Source organism: Arachis hypogaea, chromosome 9 (genome assembly GCF_003086295.3).
Source record: "Arachis hypogaea cultivar Tifrunner chromosome 9, arahy.Tifrunner.gnm2.J5K5, whole genome shotgun sequence".
Lineage (NCBI taxonomy): Eukaryota > Viridiplantae > Streptophyta > Magnoliopsida > Fabales > Fabaceae > Arachis > Arachis hypogaea.
The window spans coordinates 15,178,470-15,203,315 of NC_092044.1; the positions used below are offsets into that span (position 1 = coordinate 15,178,470).

The 24,846-nt window shown below is 32.8% G+C and overlaps 1 protein-coding gene and 1 pseudogene across 2 annotated transcripts; one reads left to right on the forward strand and one right to left on the reverse strand.

Moving 5' to 3' along the window:
• The first annotated feature begins 2,901 nt into the window (after positions 1-2,901).
• Positions 2,902-9,267, forward strand: LOC112708927 (plasma membrane ATPase-like; annotated as a pseudogene).
• A 7,024-nt stretch (positions 9,268-16,291) lies between these two features.
• Positions 16,292-23,946, reverse strand: LOC112710500 (exportin-T). Of its 2 annotated transcripts, none has more exons than XM_025762739.3 (14): positions 21,802-23,946; positions 21,534-21,620; positions 21,348-21,437; positions 21,098-21,196; positions 20,654-20,713; positions 19,821-19,883; positions 19,614-19,709; positions 18,740-18,913; positions 18,080-18,253; positions 17,922-17,984; positions 17,738-17,836; positions 17,097-17,243; positions 16,836-17,018; positions 16,292-16,727 (listed from the first exon to the last, which is right to left on the reverse strand). In XM_025762739.3, exons 1-13 carry the CDS (start codon positions 23,527-23,529, stop codon positions 16,929-16,931), a joined length of 2,970 nt encoding a protein of 989 aa, XP_025618524.1. In that variant the 5' UTR covers positions 23,530-23,946; the 3' UTR covers positions 16,292-16,727; positions 16,836-16,928. The 2 variants fall into 2 exon arrangements, with proteins under 2 accessions (XP_025618524.1, XP_072058717.1); XM_072202616.1 differs by having other exon boundaries at positions 17,922-17,972; positions 21,802-23,867.
• Between the last annotated feature and the right edge of the window lie 900 nt (positions 23,947-24,846).

The following is a 24,846-nucleotide window of genomic DNA, read 5'->3' on the forward strand; positions in this document are numbered from 1 at the left end:
TTCTTGCACAATGTCTGGATTAGTAAAATTCTTTTCTTTTTTCTTAATAATAAAAAATTTTATTTTTCTATTATATACATAATATTAGATATGTTTATAGTGTTTTTTTATGTGTTTGTGTTGAGAATTTTTTATATTACTCTATTTATTTGGGGTTTAAAATATTAATGTAATTTAAATATGCAAATATCTAATTTTAAATGTGTTGATGTTATTTGTATTAATTTTAGATGTGTTAATAACAGAAAGTTTTATTTGAGAAGAGAATCCCTACTGTACGAGAGAGAAAGAGAGAGAGTAAAGAAAAAACAAAAATAATTACTTTATTATATTGATTTTAGGTTAAAAGAAATTTAGTAAATAAAATTTAAACTAAATCCAATTAACAACTTGTCTATTTGAAAAATAGGAATATGTTTTAATTACAAATAATTAATAATATTATTTAAATTAAAAAGTTGACCTAAAACTAAATTTGTAACATTTTTCTTTTATGATTTTATCCTGCAATTGTTAAAAGAGGAACAACTGAATATAATAGATAATAAAAATAAATTTTAATACTTTTAAAAAAATAATAAAATTAAAGATGATTTAAGATGTTGAATATAAAAAAAATAAAAAAACATAATTTTTATCTACTAAAATTATGTATAGACATAAAAAATGTTCGGTATAAAAAGAAATTTATATCTATTTTAAATTAAATAAAATTCATAACATATATAAATAATTACATTGTTATAAATCTTTCTCTTGATTTTATTTCACATATTAATTGTTTATAAATTTTCATCTTGATTTTGTTATACATACTAATAACATAATGATTTTCTTTCTCTGGATTTTGTTTCACATATTAATTATTTATAAGTTTTTATCTTGATTTTGTTATACATACTAATAACATAATGATTTTTTTATTACACTTAATTTAATTCAAATTTATTTATTCTATATAATTTAAATGTTAAATAATTTAAGAAATTTTTATTTTTGAATAACTTATTATTTAATTTTTCTTAAATATTAATATGAAATTTATTTTTTAAAAATAAAATTGGTTCCTTAAAAAATAAAAAAAGTGGCTGAACAGACACTAATATTGTACCTGTTGAGTCGCTAGTATTTATATAGAAAAATGCTTCAATAATAATTACATTATAAATCATTATAAGGGAGGCGCGTAATGGCGGCGGTTTATTTTATTAGCAGCGATTTTAAACCGCTGCAAAATCAATGACCGGCGGTTCATCATACCGCCAAGGATATTGGCGCCGGCACTAGGTTTGGTGACGGTTTTTAGTAACTACCGGTATAATCGCCACTAAATTAATATTTCGCGACCATCACGCAAAAAACCACCGGCAAATGCGAGTGACACAATTTTCGTCATGTTTACCGACGGTTCTAAAACCGCCTCTATTTTCTTAGTTGTTTTTGAATGGACATCCCGGTGTCGTCGCGTGGCTTCCCAACCGCCCCGGTGTCGTCGTCCTCAACCTTCCCCCTTGTCCTGTTGTTCGCCGCTCGAACGTATCCTCTCCCTGCTTACTGGTTCGCTTTTTTCCCCTTTTCTTTATCTTCCAATTTCATCTTTTGTCCTCTTGCATGTTTGAATTGAATCATTTTGATTGTTAATTGAATCTCTTTGCACCAGTTTAGTTTAATTGCTTGTTCCCAATTCGGTTGCTATTTTTGTTTTAACCATAGTCCCAATTTAAGATATGCATCTTGATCTTTCAGTGTAACTATCTCAGATTTTTTTGTTGTTGTTGAGTTCCTTTATGCTTCTTTGTGAATCCCAAAATTTCTATGGTTATATATTGGCTTAGTTCATTTGGCTTTTTAGGAGTGAATTGAGAGAGCATCTTTTGGATCAAGATGGCTTTCAGTTCTGTTTTGCTAACTATATTTACATTGAATGTTTGAAGAACTATACCAGCAAATTTTCATACTTTTATTTTGGGTGTTTCCAAGCATAAAACTATCCTTCATGTTATCTATTTTATCTCTTTGATTCACTTATTTCTAGTTCTATATTGTTTAGTTCGTTAACTCATACATTATATTGTAATAGTAGTCAGTAAGTAAATTAACCCTTTTTGGTTCAATAGTAAATCTGAGACCAAACCTATATAAATTACATATATTATTGAAAGTGATCATGCATGATTACTAATTACACAATCCAGTGAGTAGTGCCTAGTGGTAGTTAGAAGCCTTAATAAGCATCTAAGATTGAATCATAAGCTAGCTAGATTCAATTCTTCTTTATTATATATTTGAAGTGACTTAGGAGCAGTGGTGCACAGATCTAAGACCCAATCAAATCAATTAGAGAAAAAAAGACCCCACATTTTGCTTCAATGATATGGACTATGGAGTCACTTAATGCAATATAGGGTCACTGACCCCTTAATTTAGACATGTGCACACTTGCAAAAATTGCAATTATACTCCATGGGGCTCAATATATATATTGCAATACATTTATTTATTTTGAGACAATCTGCTGATGTTTTCATTCAACCAGCAAGGTTGGACTTATATATGATCACAAATTACTTATCTTATAAAGACAACCATGCTGAATTGTGTTTAATTTAGAAGAGGCAAAGCATGTTTTGTGGTCTACATTGAACATTTAAATTTATTTTCATTTGATAAAACGTGTTTTAATTTTTACCAGCTTGATGAATTATTTTTTTGTAGACTATGGTGATTAGTTACTCTCTAGGTGTTGGACCTATTCCTTGGCTTATAATGTCTGAAGTACATAGTAGCGATAACTTAGTAATGATGTAAATGATTCTTTTTTTAAAAAAAATTGAGATAGCGAATGTCACATTAATATGTTTAATTATATATGATTCACTCAGATACTTCCAGTGAATATAAATGGCCTTGCAAAAGTATAGCCACTTTGACAAATTGGTTGAATTCCTGGATGATCACAATGACCGCAAACTTGCTGTTAACATGGAACAGTGCAGGTTTGTGACTTATGCATGTTTTAAGGTGTAATTCTCGTATGTATACCAAGGCAGAGTAATTTTTTTCACGCTAATTTATCATCACAAAGTAATGATAAATTAGATTGACATGAGATTGTATTCAACTTCTAAGATTCTTGATTATTTGTCAGTAATTTCTCTTTATTTTCCCTTTGATAATGGTAAAAAATATAATTTTAAATGACACTTATAGTACGCATGATTAATTTTTCTTTCTATAGGACACCCCTCACCCTCAAACTAAAAGACTTTAAAATCAAATAATTTTTTTTTGAAATTTTCACAATGTAATAGTTCTCGTCTCAATCAAAGTAATGTAGTAGATTTGGTCATTTAAACAAATTACATAATGGATAATATGAATCTTCCTATCTCTTTCATGCACGGACCACACTTAATTATAGTAGGACATCATTGTTCTCTGTTTATAAAATGGCATTATATAAATAGAAGCAATTTGAATATTTAATTTTTCTAGTTTTATGTCTGTTATATGCTTTATTATATAGAACAAAATCTCTAAATCTTCAATTGTCATTGTGATTGTGCTAACACAAAAAGCATGAATAAATAATTATGTTCTTGTTAAGAATTTGAATGTACTTGTTGATCAACTTATACTACTATTTTGATTTATTATGTGTTTTGTAGTGAAGTTTTTAGTTAAAAAGCTTATATTTGGTAATATATACATATAAATGTGCATCAGAATCTATTCATTATTTTTTATGGTTCTAAAAATAGAAGAAAAGGACACAAAATTCAGTAGATATCCAGGTAGTAGATCAACATGTATAGGAATATACTTCTATTTTAATTTTTGGCATTGTGAATAGTTAAAGAGTAGTTACAGTTTTATATTAGTTAGTTAATCTTTACCATTTTTGATTTTTTTTTTTTGTAAGACAAGTCTGTGATGTATTTATATATATTATTGTTGCTACTCATACTAATAAGAACATTAATAATAATACACTTCATTTCATGCAATCTAGTTTAATCTCATCTTCTCTACTCACTAATTCTCTGATCTCATGTCATCGCAGCAATTTTTTTGATATTTTAGTGTTCTAACACCTCAAAATTTTTTCATTTTTGGGTATGCCAAATATATGCAATGTCAATCATCATTCGTATTGTGATAAGTGTAGAAAATATGTGAACAACCAAAAAATTCTTTTACATACCTAATTAAATAGTTCATATAATTTTATTTGATCTACTTTTTATTTTGCAGTTTGATTTCATGTTTATTGCATTGATTTGGAAGATTGATTTTGTACCCTTTATGGTGTTGATCATTACCATACTAAATGATGGTAAGATAATATTTTACTGAATGACCTTCATATAGTTTGCTTGGACTGTTGTGTGATTTTTCAATGATATTTTCCTTTAATATTATCCCTTTAGGTACCATTATGACAATATCCAAGGATAGAGTGAAATCATCCCCACAACCTGATAGCTGAAAATTGAGGGAGATATTTGCTACTAGTATTTTGCTTGGAATTTACCTGGCATTAATGACAGTGGTATTTTTCTGGCTTATGAAGGACACTGACTTCTTCTTGGTAATCAATTTAATTTCACATTTCTTTCGGTATATTTGGTTGTAGGTAGAAATCAGGGGATGAACTCTATTATAAATTTATACATTAGATTCATCTATGAAAAGTTCACATGTTATCACCTACTAGTGAAAATTGTGACAGTTATGACCACTAACTTTCTGTTGTTGCAGGATAAGTTTGGTGTAAGGTCTCTGAGATATAGCCTTGCAAAAATGTTGGCAGCCTTTTACCTACAAGTCAGTATTATTAGCCTGGCACTAATTTTTGTCATTGGGTCTTGCAACTGGTCCTATGTTGAAAGACCTGATCTTCTTTTACTGGGTTCTTTCATGATTGCTCAGCTGGTAATCTTAATTTTTTTTGTTCTCCTCTCAGCAACCTAATATGTAAAGATATGTGTTGGCTTAGTTTTCTTCTTTTGTAACTGAAAATTTTTCTGTAATTGGCAGGTGGCAAATACTCTTGCAGTATATGCTAACAGGAGATTTGCAAGAATCAAGTGAATGGGATGGGATTGAATTGGTTTAATCTGGCTCTACAGTTTAATGACTTATGTGTCTCTTGATTTGTTTAAATTTGTGATTACATATCTATCTATTGTTTATTTAGTATTTTTTATATTAATATCTCAAGTTTAATAAATATGATGTAAAGAAAATAGCTTATAATAAAGAGAAATGGTATAAACTATTTGAGTAGTTAATCAGCTTTTTTTTAAGTTCTTGTATAAAATTATGGCGGTTCAAAACGGTCACATTTTTAAAAAAAAAACTACATAAATTTGCGGCGGTTTTAAAACCGCCGCAATTTTTTTAAAAATTCACTCACCAAAATAGCAGCGGTTCTGCAACCGCCGCAAAATCAATTATCTGATTTGCTACGGTTGTGCCAGCGGTTCATTAGAACTGCCGCAAAATCAAATCTCCACCCCCTAATAGGCAACGCTTGTAGAATCGCTGGAATTTCGTTTCGCAGCGATTAAAAACCGCCGCAAATCTCTAAAAAAATTGCCGCTATTCGACGTATCTCTTCTAGTGTTTTAGCTTTAATTTTTTATTACTTTTATATTAGCTTTTGTATTTAATTTTGTCCTTCTAGAAATTACTAAAATAAAAAAATAACAAGAACAGTAAAAAAAATTCACATAAATAAAAATATTAACATGCAAGAACATTAGAAAAAAAATATTATAAAAGAAAAAAGCAACAAAACTCATCTCATAAATAATAAAATAAAATTAGTAAATAGAAAATAAATTTTTTAATTAATGATCTAATAGATAAAAGTGAAATAAAAAACTAGAATTTTTAGCTTTAGGTGAGCGTGTTATATTACAAATCACGTTTGTAGTCAAAGAGAAAAAAAGGTAGTCAAACAAAAAGTAAAGTAAAATAAAGTTAAATTTGGTTTGGTAAAATTTTTTAAAGAAGTGTTTGTGTTTTTTCTTATTTTGTATTTGGTAAATAAAGAAGACCACGTGCTTGTACTTGTAATTTTTAAAAATAAAAATACTTTTGAAAGCTCTTAAGGTGAAATTTTTAAAGATGACTTGTACTTATCAAAATTAAAAAGTCAAATATAACTTCATATATTAGTTGTTATCCAAATTTAATTTTTACATTAATGTATTTTTTAATTTTAAAAATTATTTTATCAAATGTATTTCTTGTTGTTTGTACTTATTGAAAGCTAATTTTTAATTTAAGGTTAAATTACACAATTGGTCCTATACTTTTAGTGAAATTGCAAATTAGTTTCTATACTTTAAAAGTTTGTAATTAGGTCCCTAAAGAGCATTAAAATTTACAATTTAGTCCCCGTCATTCAAAAAATGTTTAATTTAACAAAATATTCTCAACATATTCTCTATTTTAAACATGTGAGCTGCACATGTTTGATAATAGGGATTAATTTATAATTTTAGTAAAAGTATGGGAACCAAATGTGTAATTTAACTATTTGAAAATGACCAAAAACTTCCTAGGATATCTGAACCCACCCCGCCCCTTTCCCAACTCTCTCACTCTCACTTTCTCACTTTTCAAAATGGCACCCCAACCCTAGTGCTCTCTGTCTCTCACCTCGCCTCACCATTACCGTGCCTCTCGCCTCCGTCGCCGCGCCGAATCCACTGATAAATTGAGTTGCTATTTTTATGTTGATTTGTTGCTATTTTCTTTTTAGACATCGAATTGTTTGCTTTGAGCATGTTTGGGATTGGAATTGTTCTCTTCCATTTATCGGTGTTCAGTATTAAGATTGGAAAAGAAGAAAAAGTCCTAGCATGAGAGAGGCGATATGGAGAAAGGAGGCGAGACCCAACTCTGAGCACAGATACGATGGATTCGGCGCGGCGATGGTGAACCGAGGTGAGAGACAGAAAGTGCTGGGGTTGGAGTGTCGTTTTGGAAAGTGAGAGTGAGAGAGCTGGGGAAGGGCGGGGTGGGTTCAGATAGCTTAGGAAGTTTTTGGTCATTTTCAAATAGTTAAATTACACTGTTGGTCTCATACTTTCACTAAAATTGTAAATTAGTCCCTATTGTCAAACATGTGTAGCTCACATGTTTAAAATAGACAATATGCTGACAATATTCTATTAAATCAAACACTTTTTAAACGACGGAGACTAAATTGTAAATTTTAATTCTCTTTAGAGACCAAATTATAAACTTTTAAAGTGTAGAGACTAATTTGCAATTTCACTAAAAGTGTAGGAACCAACGGTATAATTTAATTTAAATTTAATTTACCAAATATAGATACTATAACTTTTAAAATGTTATCTTTTAAAAATGAATTTTTATAAACTACTTTTAAAAATTTAAAGTTCTATCAAATTAGTTTTAATAAGCATAAGCAACATGTCTGTTTGATAAAATAATTTTTAAAATTTAAAAATACTATAATAAATATTAATATAAAAATTAAATTTAAATATTAATTAATATATGAAATATATTAAATTTTTTAATTTTTATAAATACAAATCAATTTTAAAAAACTTTTCTTGAATATTTTTAAAACACCCGTAGCTTTAATTTACCAAATATAAAACCTGGTGTGCTCAAGCACCTCCTCACAAATTTTTTATCAAACAAAATCTTAGTAATGTAGTGTTGTATTTATAGATAATTGTAAACATTAGTTAGTGAATAATTCATTTTTCTCTTAAAATAGAATACAAACATTCAGATTCACTTCTGACACTTCAAGCTCCATTTCTCCTTTCCTTCTCTACTGAAGTCTCTCTCTTTTTCATCTTATTTATTTTCTCTTCACATCCAAACTCAGGCTTTTTTTTTTGGCTTATGGAAACAACTAAAGTGATACACCATGAAATGGAAGGAACACCTAATATTGCACTGCTATGAGTCAGAGACAAAACACAACTTACATTTTGTATGTTTATTTTTTTATTTTTTTAAAATACACCAAACGTAGCTTACGTTTTGGGTTTTTTATTTTTTTTTTAATTTCAGTTTAAGACTAAATGCAAGGTGCGTTTTAACAAGTCAAAAAAAGAAATTTTTTTTGAAACCCACAAAACGTAACTTACGTTTTGTTAATGTCAGAAAATTTTTCTCGGAAGCCCCAAAATGCAGGTTGCATTTTGTACACAAAATAATATTTAAATTCACAAGTTTGCCTATAAATACGAAGTCCGGTTTTATTCATGTTCGTCTTCACTTCTCCTCTTGCTCTTTCTTGCATAAAGTCCTTAGTGGGGTGTTTTTTTGGCAGATAACTGTGTCAAAAAAATAAAGTTAGTTAAGACTAAAGTTATGGAAGGTGTTGCAAACTTGCAAGTATATTATAACGGTGAGGTTATAAGAAACACACATGAAGGAGTGACTTTTGTTTGTGAATGTCCGTTGTCATTTGTCATTCCATGTACCATGAGTTTTGTCGAGTTGCAAAATGGTCTTTGTAATAACATTCAAAGCCACATTTTGAAAAGGGAGAGCAATCTTTTATACAGAAGTCTTGTGCAAGTATTTGGTGGGTTAATACAGTTTCAAATAATACCCATCACTGACGATGCTAGTATACAGCAGATGTTGTATATTTATCAACAAACCCGATCTCACGTGCCGATGATAGAGTTGTATGTTGAGTTTGAACAGCAGTCGGGGATGAGTATGATCGGCGATGAGATCAATGTTGATGAGCTCGGGGATATAGATTGGGAAGAAGATAATAATGACAGTGAAGACGAATTTGAAGCTAACTATGAAGTCGATGACGAAAACGATGACGGAGACTTAGCAGGTAATCCGGCGGTGCAACATGAAACGAATGCGATTGTAAGCCAGCACCCGTTTGGTGTTCCGTCTTTTATGCAGACTCTAGATCTCGAAGCCATGCATGCTCCCGGAATTTCCTGAGTATGCAAATACAGGTATGTCATAATTATTAATTGAAGTTTTCTATAGTGCTTATTTTATTTGCCTTGTCTGACTGATGGCGGTGCGCATATCGTAGGTGAAGGCAACGTTGCGTCGGAAGATGGCGAGTTTAGTGTCGGAATGGAATTTGATTCGAGAGAGTCGGTGATATCTGCAATCAAAAGTTACACCATATCTAGAGGAGTTGATTACACTGTGTATGAGTCTGAGCCGCAGACATTCTATGCGAAATGCAAGGGGTATGGTGCAGGGTGCGACTGGCTTATCTGAGCTAGCTTGATTCAAAAAAAAAGCTTGTTGGGAGATCAGGAGATACAATGGCAAGCACACGTGCGACTGGCTTATCCGAGCTAGCTTGATTCTTCACTTTTACTTCTTCAACTTTTTCCTTTTACTCTCGTTTCACTCCCGTTACTCCTATCTGCATTTGGTTTTCGTTTTTATAAACAAATTTACCATCCTCCATGACGCGTGTCACACATGCAGCTAAGGTGGCTACCAAACACAACCTCCGATTTGTTTTGGTAGGTGTAAGACCCGGTTAATTAACGGCTAATTAACCCATAAATGAGAATTTATTCTAGAAAGCTCAAAATGTGATTTTTATGGCTAAATGTGATAGAGGAGGTTGAGACGAGAATTTCGGTACCAATTTTATAGAATTCGGACCTAGATTGGACCGAACGGGCCAAACCGGGCCAACTGGACCCAAAGTGGGCCCTTGGCCCAACTAAACTAAACCAAAACCCTAGTTTTCAGCACTCTCTCTCCTCATTTGTTACACACACACGCTGAAATGGAGTGAGGGAGGAGAAGAATACTCTCTCAAACTTCTATCTCTCACTTGATCTTCAAACTACCATAACTTTTGATCTAGAACTCTGATTGCCGCACAGTTTCCGGCCACGCGTTCACCGCGGAAAGCTCTACAAAACCCATACAATTAATCTTGAGGTAAGTCACGTTTTGCTCTTCGAATTTCTAGCCTTGATTTCGAGTTTCATGAGCAAAAATATTGAGATTTTGGACTCTTTGATGTTATAGGACCCAACTCTCTTGAAGGAGAAGGTTAATCTTGTCTCCTTGGACCTTGGGTGTGGTAAGATTCTCAACCCTAGTATTATTTGTGGTTCTATGATGTTTGGGTTTTGAGATGTTGTGTATGGGTGTGATGACTGTGGCTTAGGTTGTATATGTGTGAATATTGGAGCTTGGTTGGTGGTATTAAAAAGCTTAAAGAGGGTTTGGTGGTGAAAAATCTGTTCTTGGAGGTGTTGAGGCTTTGAGAGCTTGAGGAAAAAGTGGTTTGGAAGTGCTCCGGTTGAGCTTGGGAAATCGGCTAAGGTATGATCTCGGTTTCCCGTATCTAATATGTAATGTGGTAGGAAATACTTAGACTAGAGGCCCTAAGATAGGCATTGAATTGTTGATGTTGTTGAATGGTTGATATATATGATGTGGTCATATATGTGATGATGATTATTGATGCCTTAATGGTACGATGTATGAGAAATATGCATGTTGTGATATATGCTTGATGATTGATTATGGTTGAATTGTGGGTGGAACCATGTTGATGGTGAGTATGATATTGATTGTGTAAAATGATGATTTATTGGAATTGGTGTAGTTGAAAATTGGCATGAGGAAGAGTATGTGATATGTCAATGTGTTTGGGTTTGAGCCACTTGGGTGAAGTGGGTTAAAATGATGGGATAGTGCTTTTGTAAATTGTGGTAAAGTGTCCATGTGTGAGTTGAGGAGGCTTGATGTTGAATTTGATATATTTTGATTGATTTCAAAGAAAAGGGATGAAATTGGCATGTTTTGATTGATTTTGAAAAGAGTTGAAAATGGCTTGTTTTGAAAATGGCACTTTGTGATTGTGTATAAAAATATGGTTTTTGGGCATACTTTGACGGGACATAACTTGGACTACGGATCTCTGTTTTGTGCCAAATCTGTTTAGAAATGAAATTGAATCCGGGATGTCCATGCCGTTCGAAGAACGGGTGAAAAATGATTTAAAATGAGGAAGTTATGTCTGTCGGAAGATTGGGGTTTGAATTTGTGAATTTTGCAGCTTTTAACTTAGAAAATTTTTTAGCAAAACGACCCCCTACGCGTAGGCGCACTTGGCGCATACGCGCCGTTCTTCCAGAAAGCGCCATCCACGCGTGCGCGTGATGTGCGCGGGCGCGCCGATGGGCTACACCCAATGCCCAGCTATTTTCCAGAGAGTTGTGCCAGTTTTGTGCCTGGGGCACAAGAGTACCCACGCGTACGCGTGGTTGACGCGTGCGCGCCATTGACTATTTTTGAATGTGCACGTCCGCGTGAAGGGCGCCTACGCGCCGATGTGTTTTTGTGGCCATCCGCACGTGCACGTGGAGTGTGCATACGCGTGGCCCTGTTTTCATTCCAAAGTTGATTTTTGAGTTTTAAAAGCCAAATCTCATACTTTTAAGCCTCTGATCTCACCACTTATGTCTTAAATCATTATGATATGCCTAGCAATTAGAAAAGGAGCTAGGGGATGTGGTAACTTGCGAGTGAAGCAAGGAAAAAAAATGAATGATCAATGAGGATCAAAGGTGATTATGTGAGAGGCGGAGGATGGTGGTGGAAGTGCTTGTTATGCCATGGGCCGAAAGGCCGTAATTGTTAATGAAACGGTTGGTTATGGATTTAACCGTGAGCCGGGTGGCTGGTTATGGATTTAACCGTGAGCCGGATGGCTAGATTATTGCCGTGTTATGGCGGAGCCATGATTATGGCCAAGTATAATGCATATAAATGCTGTTGAATGAATTGTGAATGTTACACTTCCACTGTTGGAGATGAGAGTTTTCCTGGGAGGAAGCAGTGGCTAGCCACCACGTGCTCCAGGTTGAGACTCGAAACTCTTTTGACCCTATATTGTCAGGGTGGCCGGGCACTTTGAAAGTCCCGGATGAGCTCACCCCCAAAAATATTCACCAGTGAGGGTGATGGATATGGATCATGATTATGATCAAGTTTATATTGAGTATAACTCGAGTTTGGGAGACACGACAGAGGGACAGTCCAATGGTTAACTGCCAGGACTTGTCGGGTTGGCTCTATAACCGACAGATGATATCATCAGCCACTAGGGACAGGCATTCATCATATGCATACTATATGAATTGTTTGAGATTGCCTATTTGCCTGCATATTACTTGCTAATTGTCTAAATGCCTTATTTGTTCCTAATTGTATATTCCTTGTTTGATATAACTGCGTCTGCTACATTATACTCCTGCTGGTGGTTGGGAGGTGTGAAGGAATTAGAAAGGAAAGTATTAGTTAGACTGAAGAATCTTTAGTCGTATGTCCTTTTATGGTTTAGCTTGTTTATAAGCTTTGAATTCTCTGGAGGAAGTTCTAGGATTGCCTTTGGCTTTCCTCTATTATTATGTATTATATATGTGGAAGCTGTTACCATGCTGGGGACCTCTGGTTCTCACCCATGCGGATTTTGTGGTTTTCAGATGCAGGACGTGAGGTTTTCCGCTGAGGCATGCTGGAGACTTCTAGATTTGTGAAGATCCTTTGTTCTCGGGACTATGTTTTGGGTTATATGTTTTGCTTAGATACTTTTATCTCTATTAAATAATACAAACTGTGATGACTCCTCTTATGGGAGATTTTGGAGAATAGGTTTCTGTATTTGTGTCCCTTTGGGTTTTCTTTGGGGTTTTCCTTATTTTATCATATGTATATATTGCTATGCTCGGACCGGTTATCTTCGCAGCCGGATTTTGAGTCTTGATATTCCTGTCTTTGACACTCTTTTGTATATATATAATCTCGCGTTGGTTTATCCTTGTTCGTTACGTTATCGATCAGAGTGTTGCGCTTTTGAGTTGCGATTTTTTGTTTACTCCTTTTTCTACAAAGGCTCCTAGTTATAATCAATCATTCATACTACTATACGTACTAATTTTTTTATTTTAGAGGTCGTAATACCTTGCCATCTCTGAATTATGACTTAAGCATAAGACTCTGTATGGTAGGGTGTTACAGTAGGCTGACAAACGCAACCTGCGTTTTGCCTACTCCAAAATTGGTCAAAAATGAAGCTGTTTTCATGCAGAGGACACAGAACTACATTTCGTTCTTTGATTGCTTGGGCCTGACAAATGCAGGCTGCATTTTGCAGTGTACTCTTCTTCCTTGTTTTTCGTCCCTGCCAAAACGTTACTTGTGTTTTGTGCTCTCTGACAAATGCCAACTCCACATTCATGCATAACACACTATACATCCATTTTTTACCAATTCACTATTTTCTAATCCATTTATAAATTAATTTCTGCCAAACTCACACAATAAAATTAAGGAGTTGCTTTGCCTCAACCATAACTCTTTATTATTCAGTCCCATATCAGTATAATGCTCCAAGCCTTAATCCGTATAACACTTATACGAGAGTCATATAAAAATAATTACCTTATTTCGGGACAAAATTTTATATACCAAAAATTTGAGTGATATTCTAAATATGAGATTTCTCATGTTTTTTTTTTCTTAATTTAGAGGAGCGCTCAAAATTTAGAAAAGATTGGGATAAATTTTATATTTTCTTGGTAATTTTTGAAAAGTGAATCTGTCGGAAACAAATTTCATATTTTTATTTTTAATTATTTAAAAAAATATTTTTAAAAAATGAATTTGTTGAGAAGCATTGTAGTTTCCAAATGCATTTGAAAAAGGAATTTATTGTGTGCAAATTGCATTTTCTTAAAAAATCCCATCATTACCAATGGTAAAAAGTGAATATGCTAAGGTTAATTGTATTTAAAAAATAGGAAAAATTATTCTGAATAACCGTTAGGAAAGATTTAATTATTAAAAATAATTTTTAATACTGAAATTATTAAAAAATATTAATGATTATAATATTTTAAAAAAATATCAAATTTTTTTATAAAAAAAATTATTTTTTAATTATTTTCTTATTTATTTTTCATAATCTTTATAAGGATGATTTCTATTTCTCCTAAAATCTCAATCTTTATAATCATTTATTTTTTCATTTATGCAGTGTTCCATCATTTCTTCCTCTCATGGGGGTATACTAATTAGATGTGATACTTAGATTTTCAATCAAATATATAACCTCTAATTTTATACTATTTTAAATTTTAATAATAATTTTAAAAGTATTATCTTGTCAAAAATGATACTTCTTAAATTTATTGTGGATATATATACAACTAAAATCACCAACAGTTGGATAAAAAAACTATAATACTATAGATTCAAGAATCACAAATCTCAAATAGTAAGATAATGAACTTAACCAATCTTATGTTAATTTTTATGTTAACTTGTTAATTTAAATCTATCATAGTCAATATTAATCGAAAAAGAAAGTACACAACAGTATAAATAGAACTGGAATAAATCTCTTATATGTAGAAGAATTCATTACATTTGAATTTGCATAATGTTACTTCTTAGATGTTCTTCTTCTCCAAGGTTGCTTAGAGTTTAGAATCACAACCACTTCCTTTTATTCCTCCAAAACCGCATAAATGAAAAAAAATAAATGATTATAAAAATGGCCAAAATTTTAGAAACAATGAAAATTATTGTTATAAAAATTATGAATAAATAAAAAATAATTAAAGATATGTTTAACTTTTTATAAAAAAAGCTTGGTCTTTTTATACATTATAAATATTATTTTTTTAATAATTTTAGTATTAATAATTTTTTAATAATTTTTAGAATAATTTAGTATTAATAATCTTAACGATCCTCTTAGAATAATTTTTTCTAAAAAATATTAGTCTAAACAAAATGGAAATAAAACACTCTGAAATATTAGAACATATGATCTTATCCATTAAAGCTTTTCTATTCTTCTAACAAACAAAAATGAGTAAAAAAAAAAAGGCAGTTAGTTTTTTTTTTAAACAAAAAGTTATCCTTATTTATATTTTGCATTTTTTGTACGAGTTTAATCTAATTTATAATTAATTTACTAAGATCTAGATTGGCCAATATAGTTAAGAATGAGCGTCTCTAATGTACTCCTACAAAACAAAATAGCTTCTCAGATGGTCTATAGAATTTATTTAGTATTTTTTAGTGAAGTTGAAGGCTGAATTTTTAGAATAAAGGAGCCTCGGTTCGCATTTTTTTTTTTTTTCTGCTGGAATTAGATAACCCCCACTTTCTCCTAGAAAGTTCATATTATATCTTAAAATCCAATTACTAAGATTAAAATGATTCATGACTCTACAAATCGCATGTTCCGAGAATTCACGCTTTCTTCTTGAAGTTTGTGCTATATCTTCACCCAACTAGTGAGAAGATTAAAATGACTTATGATACCACAAATCACATGTTCTTGCAATGCCTACTACTATTTTTATCCTTACATTATACACGAATCAATCACCTAATGAATATGTTATGTTATATTACACTTACATATATTGGGTCTCTAGGAATTTATTTCTCAGGAAACTTTTCTCGTACCTACTTTTACTTTTATCATTCATCCACCTCATAATGTCTTTTAAGTGAAGTAATAATTAAACCTCACTCTTTACTAGGTCAAGCTGTAGAGCATCCTCCAAAATTGTTGTTTATTCAAGATATTACTGTTAGTGGAAATATTTATCACAAAGTGGTTAGAAAGTATCTTATCAGCAGCTGCTAAACTAATATATAGTATGTGCGTGAACCTAAGTTTAACACATTGTATCTATGATGGGATATAAGGCTTGAGTTTTGCCATTTTCTAATTCAAGGCACATCTTTATCTTTCTTTTCTCTTCTTTCTCTGAACTTGAACAATCGCCAGGCAGCTACTCTCACTACACCTTTATCATGGAAAAATAATTCTGTTCATGCATTTCTAGACTTTCCAGATAATTACATAAGAGTATATATTACTAGTTTACATTCTATCTTTTATCCACAAGACCATTATAAAAAATAATATATTTTAAGATGAATGAAAAACTTAATAGAGAAGTTAAAACATTTGAGAAAAAAACCCAAGAAAAGTGTCGTTAGTATATTTCATTTATCAATCTTCCAAAGAAATGCTAGAGAAAATTAGCTAGTCTTTCCTTTAAAAATAAGACAAAAAAGTATTAGCCACTTGGGAATTTTCAAAAAAAAAATTGCATAGGATTTCTTACAAGTGACAGAATGAAGTGAGATTCAACTACATTGCTATAGAATAACTTGTCTAACTTAGAATAAAATGAAAAAAGAAAATAGATACACTAAACTAACATAGATTAAGATGATATAATATACAATGTCTCAACAGATTTGTTTTTCTATTAACGTCCAAAAGATTAGTTTAATCATACAAAATTAATATCTTAATTTCATAGGAGTACACAAACGAATAAAGATTTAAAGAAAATGAAATGAATGAAGATTGAATTGAAAAACAAAACTACGTTTCCAAAAGAAAAGAAAACATTTATGACAAAAAAAAAACATGCATAAAAGAAACGCGCAATTTTTGGTATCACATCGAGCAGCTTCAACGAAAAATTATTTAACTATAATTTTCCTAAAAAATAATTAACTACAGAGCAGAGGATTCAAAACCACTTTACATTGTGGTAAAATGCTGAGAAGCTATGGTGGTAAAATGCTGAGAAGCTGGTCAAAATTTGATCACAGAAGATTTCTTTATCTACAAAATGGGCACACAAAAGCTATATACACCAACCCTGCAATATCAAATCAAGATTACCCTATTTGAGTCAGAAATATAGATTAAAAGAAATAAAGATTAATCCTGATCTTAGATATATCATTTTAGATCAGCTCTAGTTTACCTTTTGTAGATGGATAGCCCGGTACAGGAGATCAACAGAAAAGAAACCCAGTAGGATGGCAAAAACTAGCAAAATTTTTCAATGCATAAGATGCTATCTAAAAACAAGGCTTCCATTTTGCTGTATTCTCAAATTTTCTATTAGAGACTTGTAGAATGATTTGAGTTCCTTAATATCAGCTTCCTACAAACAAATTGTCAAAATTACAAAATGTTTAAAATAAAAAAAAAGCAACCAAAAAAAAATCAAAAGTTCTCTTACCTGCAACTTTTGGCCATACTGCTCTGCCAAGTGTGGAGGACAATGTGCAGAGGAGAATCCTTTTGAGACAAAATGAACTAAAAATTCGTTCCCAAATTTATCAAACATAACCTTTTGAGCCAAGACAATTTCTCCAAACAAAATATGCTGAAATACAAAAGGGTAAAAGATGAAAATGAATACGTAAAGTAAGCATAAAATGTTAATGCTAGGTACCACAACACAAAATCTACTAATTAAGTAATTATCCCATGAACAGTTTTTTTTTGTTTTCTAAATTAAAACTTTCCTTTCACAAGCCACAAAAAAAGACGGACGGGAGATGAGAAATCTTTCCAAACAACAAAGACAGAGCGACTTGAACATGCAATCTGCAAAATGAGTCTAATAGAAAAAAGCCCTGATAATAATCATGAGTTTCCAGTTTTATGTTGAAAAGTTAAAACAATAAATCTAAAAGCAAATGATAAACGAATATTTCTGTCCACAATCATGAGATGAGAAGCTGAACTGAGTTTTTTATTAGACATATGGCTTGTATCTGTGCATTATATACAAGTAACTAAGTAGCAAAAATCATCATATTGGAAAATAGATCATAACAATTAAATGAGTTACCAAAAGAATGTATGAAGTCTTACAGTGTTGGCATCATGAAACTCAAACGATCTGTCTAGCACACTGTACAAGCAGCAATTTATTGCAAATGTCTGAATCATGAAATTCCGAAATCCAGGTACCTGTAAACAACTGATAACTTAATACGACAACAAGAGTGCAATTCTAAGTCAAACTCCAGAATAAGTAGGAGTGAATGGAATCAACCTTTTCTTCATATGGCTGGCCACACCAATCTTTGATCAATCTAATAAAAATCTGTACACAAGCCTAAGTTATGAAAACAAAAAGTGAGAACCATACTTTTAGATTATACATCTCATAAGCATTAATCAAGGAAAATAAGAAGAAATAAATATGCATACCTTTCTAACAAGAATATCCTTATGATTACAGGAAGAGTACAAAAGCAACTGCATTATTTGATCCAGGTATTCTCTACTTTGGGGGGAAAGAAAAACAGAAGAAAGATTGTGTGTAGCAACAACATGAAGAAACGAAAGGAATGTTTGCTGAAGTTCTTGCAACTCACGAACTTCCTACGGAAAACAAAGGTGCACAATAAGTTCATTGCATCACACATACCAAACCTAATGCATAATAAGTTCATTGTATCGCATATCACACACATACACTAAACGCGAGTGTTTTAGAACCACCAGGGGGAAAAAAGTTAAATTAGAAATCCAAAAAAATACATTTCTGCATTGGATTTCGCATTCAAGTCAGCAGAATATAGCTAGTAAGAATAATTTGATACTACAACATGACTCTAAGGTAATGACTTGGATTAAGACCTGGTTCTTGGAATTCTAAAGAAACTACAATAACTATCATAAGGATGCTAAAATGTATATTCTCTATAAGCCATGTTGATTCAATTAAAAATGTTCCTGAATGTCAAACTAACATTTCTGTCCTCAATTTTACCAGGCATAAATACAAATATACAAAAAAGCAGCTCAGTGCACAAACTTATGATTGGAGAAATTACTTTTAGGGGAAACTCATCAACTTGTCCATACCTCGGTTATTGCAGTTACAGCACCAGGGCCTAAAAGTAATGCATCTCCTGCAATAACACTGAGTACTCTACCAGCAACAGCTGGAAATGATTCTTCCAAAATGTCATGCACTGACGTATTGAACTTGCACATCAGTTGATTCAGTAACAAAAGAAACCCAACCATCTCCTTTGGCTGCATAAGAAAATTGAGATTATCACAATTCTTTCTCATATGTTATGCAGGAAGGAACTAGGAAATAAGTTGCCCTTAAAAAAAGGACAAAAGGCAGTATGCTGAAATGCACAATGCAGATTTTTGCATTCATGGAAAAAATAATTAATAATAAATAAATACATATTAAAATTCAGGTATTGAACACACATCAACTAGAGAAGAACTAAAGCACATAAGTAGTCACAAACAAAGATAATACGATTGAAACATGAAATGTACTAAAGGCCAACTGCCAATTAAGAACTTCAACAAAAAGCCCACAATTAAAGAAAACAATCATTTGCAAGTGCCAAAGAATCTTGAAGATATATATATACAAAACGAAGTACCAAAATGTTGGTTGTAAATGCAAAGTATCATTCATACTTTGACACTGAGAACCCAAACTTGGATTACCATAAATGACATACACATATGTGGCTAAACAGGATCATACATTAATAAAGCCCCAAAACAAATTTTAACATCTTGGGCAATGGAACATTATTCCCATTGCCATCTTTATACACCATACTGTTTACATATATATATGTGTGTGTGTGTGTGTGTAAACTTCCAAAAATCAATCTCAATGAATGAATAAACACCAATGGCAATGCAAATATGGAATTTAGAATATTTGATCTATAATAATAATAAAATCAAATAATATATGTACCTCACTTTCTGCAAGCAACTGTCCCAATGCCTTTGGTAGGTATGGAAAGACAGATGAACCTAGTGTATCTACCATCCGGTGTATAAAGGATATCACCTACATGCCATAAATGACATGAAATTAGATCATGATACTGATGAATCAACCAACATAAATTAATAAATAAATTATTTTCCCTACTTTTTTTAAAGGAAACCTAATGCATACCTTGCTTCGCAATGATCCTACTTTTGGGAATACAACAAGAACTTGGAGAAGCACATCCAACGTCTACATGGAAAAAATTCAAAGTTTAGCAAGAGTAAAATTAGAGACATGAACACAGAAGTTCCAAAATTAAAGATTCAATGAATACAACAAACAGATAAAAGCATCAAACAAATAAGAAGACTGACATTCCATATCATCTTATACAATTTCATAATAACTGTCATCGGGTCATGGTTAGCAATATCAAAACAAAAAGAAGCACAGGACAAAGCATACTACAGTAACAGAAGTCAACAGTGGCATTTGCAATGGCATGAGCAGGCAATGTCTGAGAGATGTTGAATAGGTACAAAAGTACATCAATATAATTATAGCTCTCCTCTTCGTATTATTAATTGCAGCATTCACTCAGGTCATAAACATCATAAGGGCTGGCAAAGCACAAAGAAATAACAAATAAAAACCATCAATTATATGTTGCATGGTAACAATTTCAATTGGAAAACGGTCAAATGTGGATTTCCAACATTGGTTGAATACTCTAGTGGGATCCTTTTAGGGTCCACCTCCAAAACCATGGTGGAATTTCACATTCGACATAGTGAAGTAAATTTTCCAATTGAGAGAATTCCCATGCTGCATTTATTTTTCTTTTCCTTTATTTTATTTTTATGTTTCCTTTTTGGAAGAAATATAGATTTCAGACATCCAAACCAAAACTACAAATTTTTAAGCCAAAATCTTTTCTATAGCATAGTATCCAAAAAGAGGATAGGGATACACATCTAATATAGCAGTCAGTAAAGACCGAAAAAAATTCCATAAAGTACCTGCTTAAACATGAGACCAATTGTAGGGCGACTGGAGGTTGCAAGACGCTCATTGAAACCCTGGATCAGTTCATCAAAAATTATACAGGAGGGAAACAAAAATGTGAATGTATTTGTCAAATCTATGACTCTACTTAAAAATCAATGCTCTAAACATTTTGAAATAGCTATGTTTTTAACAAAGAGAATTAATAGCACTGATTAAAGATAACTCTATAGTTTATGCTCAATTGCTTCTTTGAAATGTATAGAGTTGTTTTGAAATAACTAAACAATGTGAATGTACCTGTCAAGTCTATGACTCTATACTTCAAAATCAGTGCTACAAACATTTTCAAGTATAGACCTTATTTCTATAGTCTATGGCATGACCAATTGATTTTTTAGTGTTCTCAACAGGGAAAATTATCTAATTGAACATAAAAAGAACCTTAAAAAAAGCACCTTGCTTAGAGAATTAATAGCCATGATGATATGCTGGATGGCAGCAACTTTGACATTAGCCTCCACATTGGTCTTATCGTTAACGAGCAATACTTCAACCTGAGTTAGACACATGAAAAATATAAACATCAAATACCAATGCTTATTATTTTAATCAGATTTCATTTTAGAAAGGCATCCATCCAGCTCAGCTATGTTGTTTCTTGAGGACACAAAACTCTCACAATATTAGGTGGAAAAGAAAAGTAACCTGTTGACAAAGAGGAATGAGCAAAGAAGATAGATAATCACATTGCTTCTCTGGTGGAACATCTTCCATTCCAATCAATAAGCCAATTGCCTATGAAGGGTCACATTCGTTAATAAATAAGAGGATAAACAACCCGAAATTTTGCAGAAATATCCTTATCTCTGAAATCTTAGGAAATCTGATTACCTCAAAAATATGGCTACCATCTTCAGATCTTGATAGCTCGGTTGTGTAATTCATGCTTGTGAATTGGGCAACTGCATCTTGCAGGCTCTGGGAAATCAATATTACAGTCAAATGAATAGAGAAGAAAGCTAGAGGTAGAGGATGGAATAACCAACACAAAATGCATCCACACAGAGGCCATAAAATAATTGCAGATAAAAAGTACAAAGTTGGATAACTCAAAAGTTAAAAACAAAATAAAATAAAATAAAAGGAGTTTAACTGCTACCTGCAAAATTGTCTCTATGAAGGGGACAAGCTTCACCCTCAGCAATTTTACAAACCTCAGAAACAGATAACTGGCCCTACGGCTTACATTAATGTTTGGATGATGTATACCTCTATCATCGAGAAATGCAGCAAGAACCATAGGAATATACTGCGTATTATCTTGGATAAACTTAACATATCTTGTTACTGTCTCCAAATACATCAGAGCAACTAGTCTATTAGGGTGGCAAGAAAACTTTGTGGATAGCAGCATTGGCACCACCTCACTCAGCAATCCTTGACCATCCCGAATGGCCTCATCAGTTAGTGATTCCCCAAGTGCATATAATAGAGAAAGTGCAGCTTCCACCTCCTCAACATTACTACTGTTGGATGAAGTTGAAATGACATTTGCCAACAAATTTCTGATGAACAAGTGGGTCACACCTGGTGCTACACGGCCAACACTACGAAGTAGAACAAACAAGTCCTTCCTAAAATCAACCATTCTATCTTCCTCCTCTTTCCCAATTTTGTCCAACATGTCAATATTAGAACGGTATTCCGGATCATAACGAATCAACACAGAGATGAGTTCTAATATTTTTCCAACATGAAGCAGTTGCTTCTCCCCCAAAGGTGTAATGCTTTTCATAGTAGCAACATAACTTGAAAGAAACTGTACAACATTGAACGTGGCATCCAACTCACTGTCCTTCATTAAATGGAAAACAGAGGGCAAAACTTCATCCAAAAGCTCCATGGAGATTCCTCTACCCTCAGAATCTATTCGTTTAAAGCAATCCAACAACTCTGTGGCATATCCTGTAAGCAAGACAGCAATATCAGAGACTAATTCAGCATTGGCATCGTCAACCACGAGCCTAAACAGGCGACTGATTTGAAGGCTCTGCAACAATGCCAGCTTTGACCGCGGTTCAATCCTCTTGGAAACAACTGCCGTCAAGCACTTAATCGCCGCACTGCGAAGCCTGTCGCCCACTCCAGCAGCCAAAACCAAATCAAACAACAAAGCACCAAAAGCATCATTCACAACCAATCCAATATCAATCCAAGAAATAAACCTCCTCATGGATTCCAACACCCCAACACAAACCTCTTCATCAACGTTCCTATACATGGAAACAATCTCATACCACGCTCTAACTATCTGACCTACACACTGCTCCCTCATTGCATCCTTTACCCGTGTGGCAACAGATATATCCTCCGGCGTTCGCGGGTAATCTAAACTAATCAGTTCATCATCAAGCGCATTCAAAACCCTACAGAACATATCTATAACCATCTTCCCTTTATTTAAGTGCGGGAAGAAATCAACAAACACGGACGACCAAATCAAAGGGTACTCAAAGTAAATCAAAGTAACAAGAACCTGTGCAAGCTTGTTCTTTACAAAAGGGGGTCCTTCCAAAACCCTAGTCGCGCTGTTATTGGCGCCAACACCTTCGAGGCACACTATGGAAAACACTGAATGCCTGATCAATTGCTTCTCTTGAGGGTTCATTGAAGAGTAGCGAGACACAATGGCCTCGTGCAGAGTCTGCAAGCACCAAAACTGAACCTGGATTAGGTTTGAGAAGCAGAGTTTCTCAATGCACATGCTGCAAATCGATGGCTTCGCCTTTATTTGTTCACAAAAGGTTTTAGCTTGCTTTTTTAAACTGTCATCTATGGTTCCTGATTCATCGAAGTTGATGAGAATGGCTTTGTCAAGATCATCCATGATTTTATGGTGACTTTGACGAAATAGAAATGGCCGAATGGAATATTTATAGGAGATTTTAAGTGTTAGGGCTTTTGATTCTGTGATTTTTAGAATCTGTGATTCAAGGCTGAGGGTACTTATAGGTTCCAGATGACGGTGAAATGTATTGGTCGGACGAGTTTGGATTGAGGGTACAATTTTATAGGGTTTTTTTACATTTTTTAATTTTTTTTGTGAACATAAGAATATTTATTTTGATCGTGGAAAAAAAAAACGGGTCACAATAATGGCAACTTGAATGTGATAACTTTTAGGGTCCGATTCAGTGGAAATTTAAGTCGCCCCCATTCAAGAATGCCATTACATTCTCTACTCGCGCTTTATGAAGCTCAAGTTATTTCCCCAACAACCATAAAATAAAAGTTAAGGTTTAATAACAAAGTTAGTTTGGTCTAATTATTAAATTACTAATCTCGTTAAACGGGATTCGATTTTTTTTTGTGCCGTAGAAAATTAAAAAAAAATTAAGGTTTAATTAATATGTATTTTATAGATGCATATTAATATTAGGATAATTTATATGAATTTAATTTTAATATATTATTAGTATAAAATAATTTTATATATATATGAATAAATAACTAAATTACTCTTTAAAAGATTACCCAATTTTTAAATTGATTCTCGAAAAAATAAATTAATCAAAAATGTCTCCCAAAAATTTAAAAATGGTAACATTAGTCCTTTCGTCTTTCTTCTATTCATTCCGTCAGTGACGCCGTTAAATCTTGCTTATGTGGCCGTCAATGTGTCATATTAGCATGCCAGGTTAGTGCAGAATGGCTGATGACAAGATATGTTTTGATATTTATGTCAAACTAGTCCTAAATATGTAAACCCTAATCCCTTCTTCTTGTTAAATGCCATTGTTGCTGCAGCATCAAATTGATTCTGCAGAGGCTGAAATTGTTGTTGAACTGCATCATGAGTAGCGTAAGTGGGGGTCGCAGTCGACAACTATCACAATCACACGGAAGCAATGCTTCGAACTCTTCATTGCACTGGCAGAGGAAGAACACGGACCAAGTGTGCTTTTGTGGGTTGAAGACAGTGATCAAGAAGTTTGGGACAATAGAGAATCCAGATAGATTGTTCCATGCTTGTCCAAGATACCGGATGAGTTATGAATAGAGTCTTCTTCAAGCTCTTAATTATTTGTGTGGGATTTTGAGATTTTTGTAACCTAATATTTTGCAAAAGGGCAGCCACTGCAATTACTTTAGGTGGGCTGAGGATGATGAGTATGAAGGATTAGATGGTGCAAAGGGAAATGTT

Bases quoted from the DNA above. Each gene is read 5' to 3' on its own strand.
- LOC112710500 (XM_025762739.3), bottom strand. From the start codon at position 23,529: ATGGATGATCTTGACAAAGCCATTCTCATCAACTTCGATGAATCAGGA. The intron at 18,914-19,613 runs GTACATATATTA...TTTCTTATGCAG, and splicing joins AGTTGCTTGCAGAAAGTGAG to CCAAAGGAGATGGTTGGGTT. The intron at 17,244-17,737 runs GTAAGACTTCAT...TTTGTATTTCAG, and splicing joins AGTTTCATGATGCCAACACT to CATATTTTGTTTGGAGAAAT.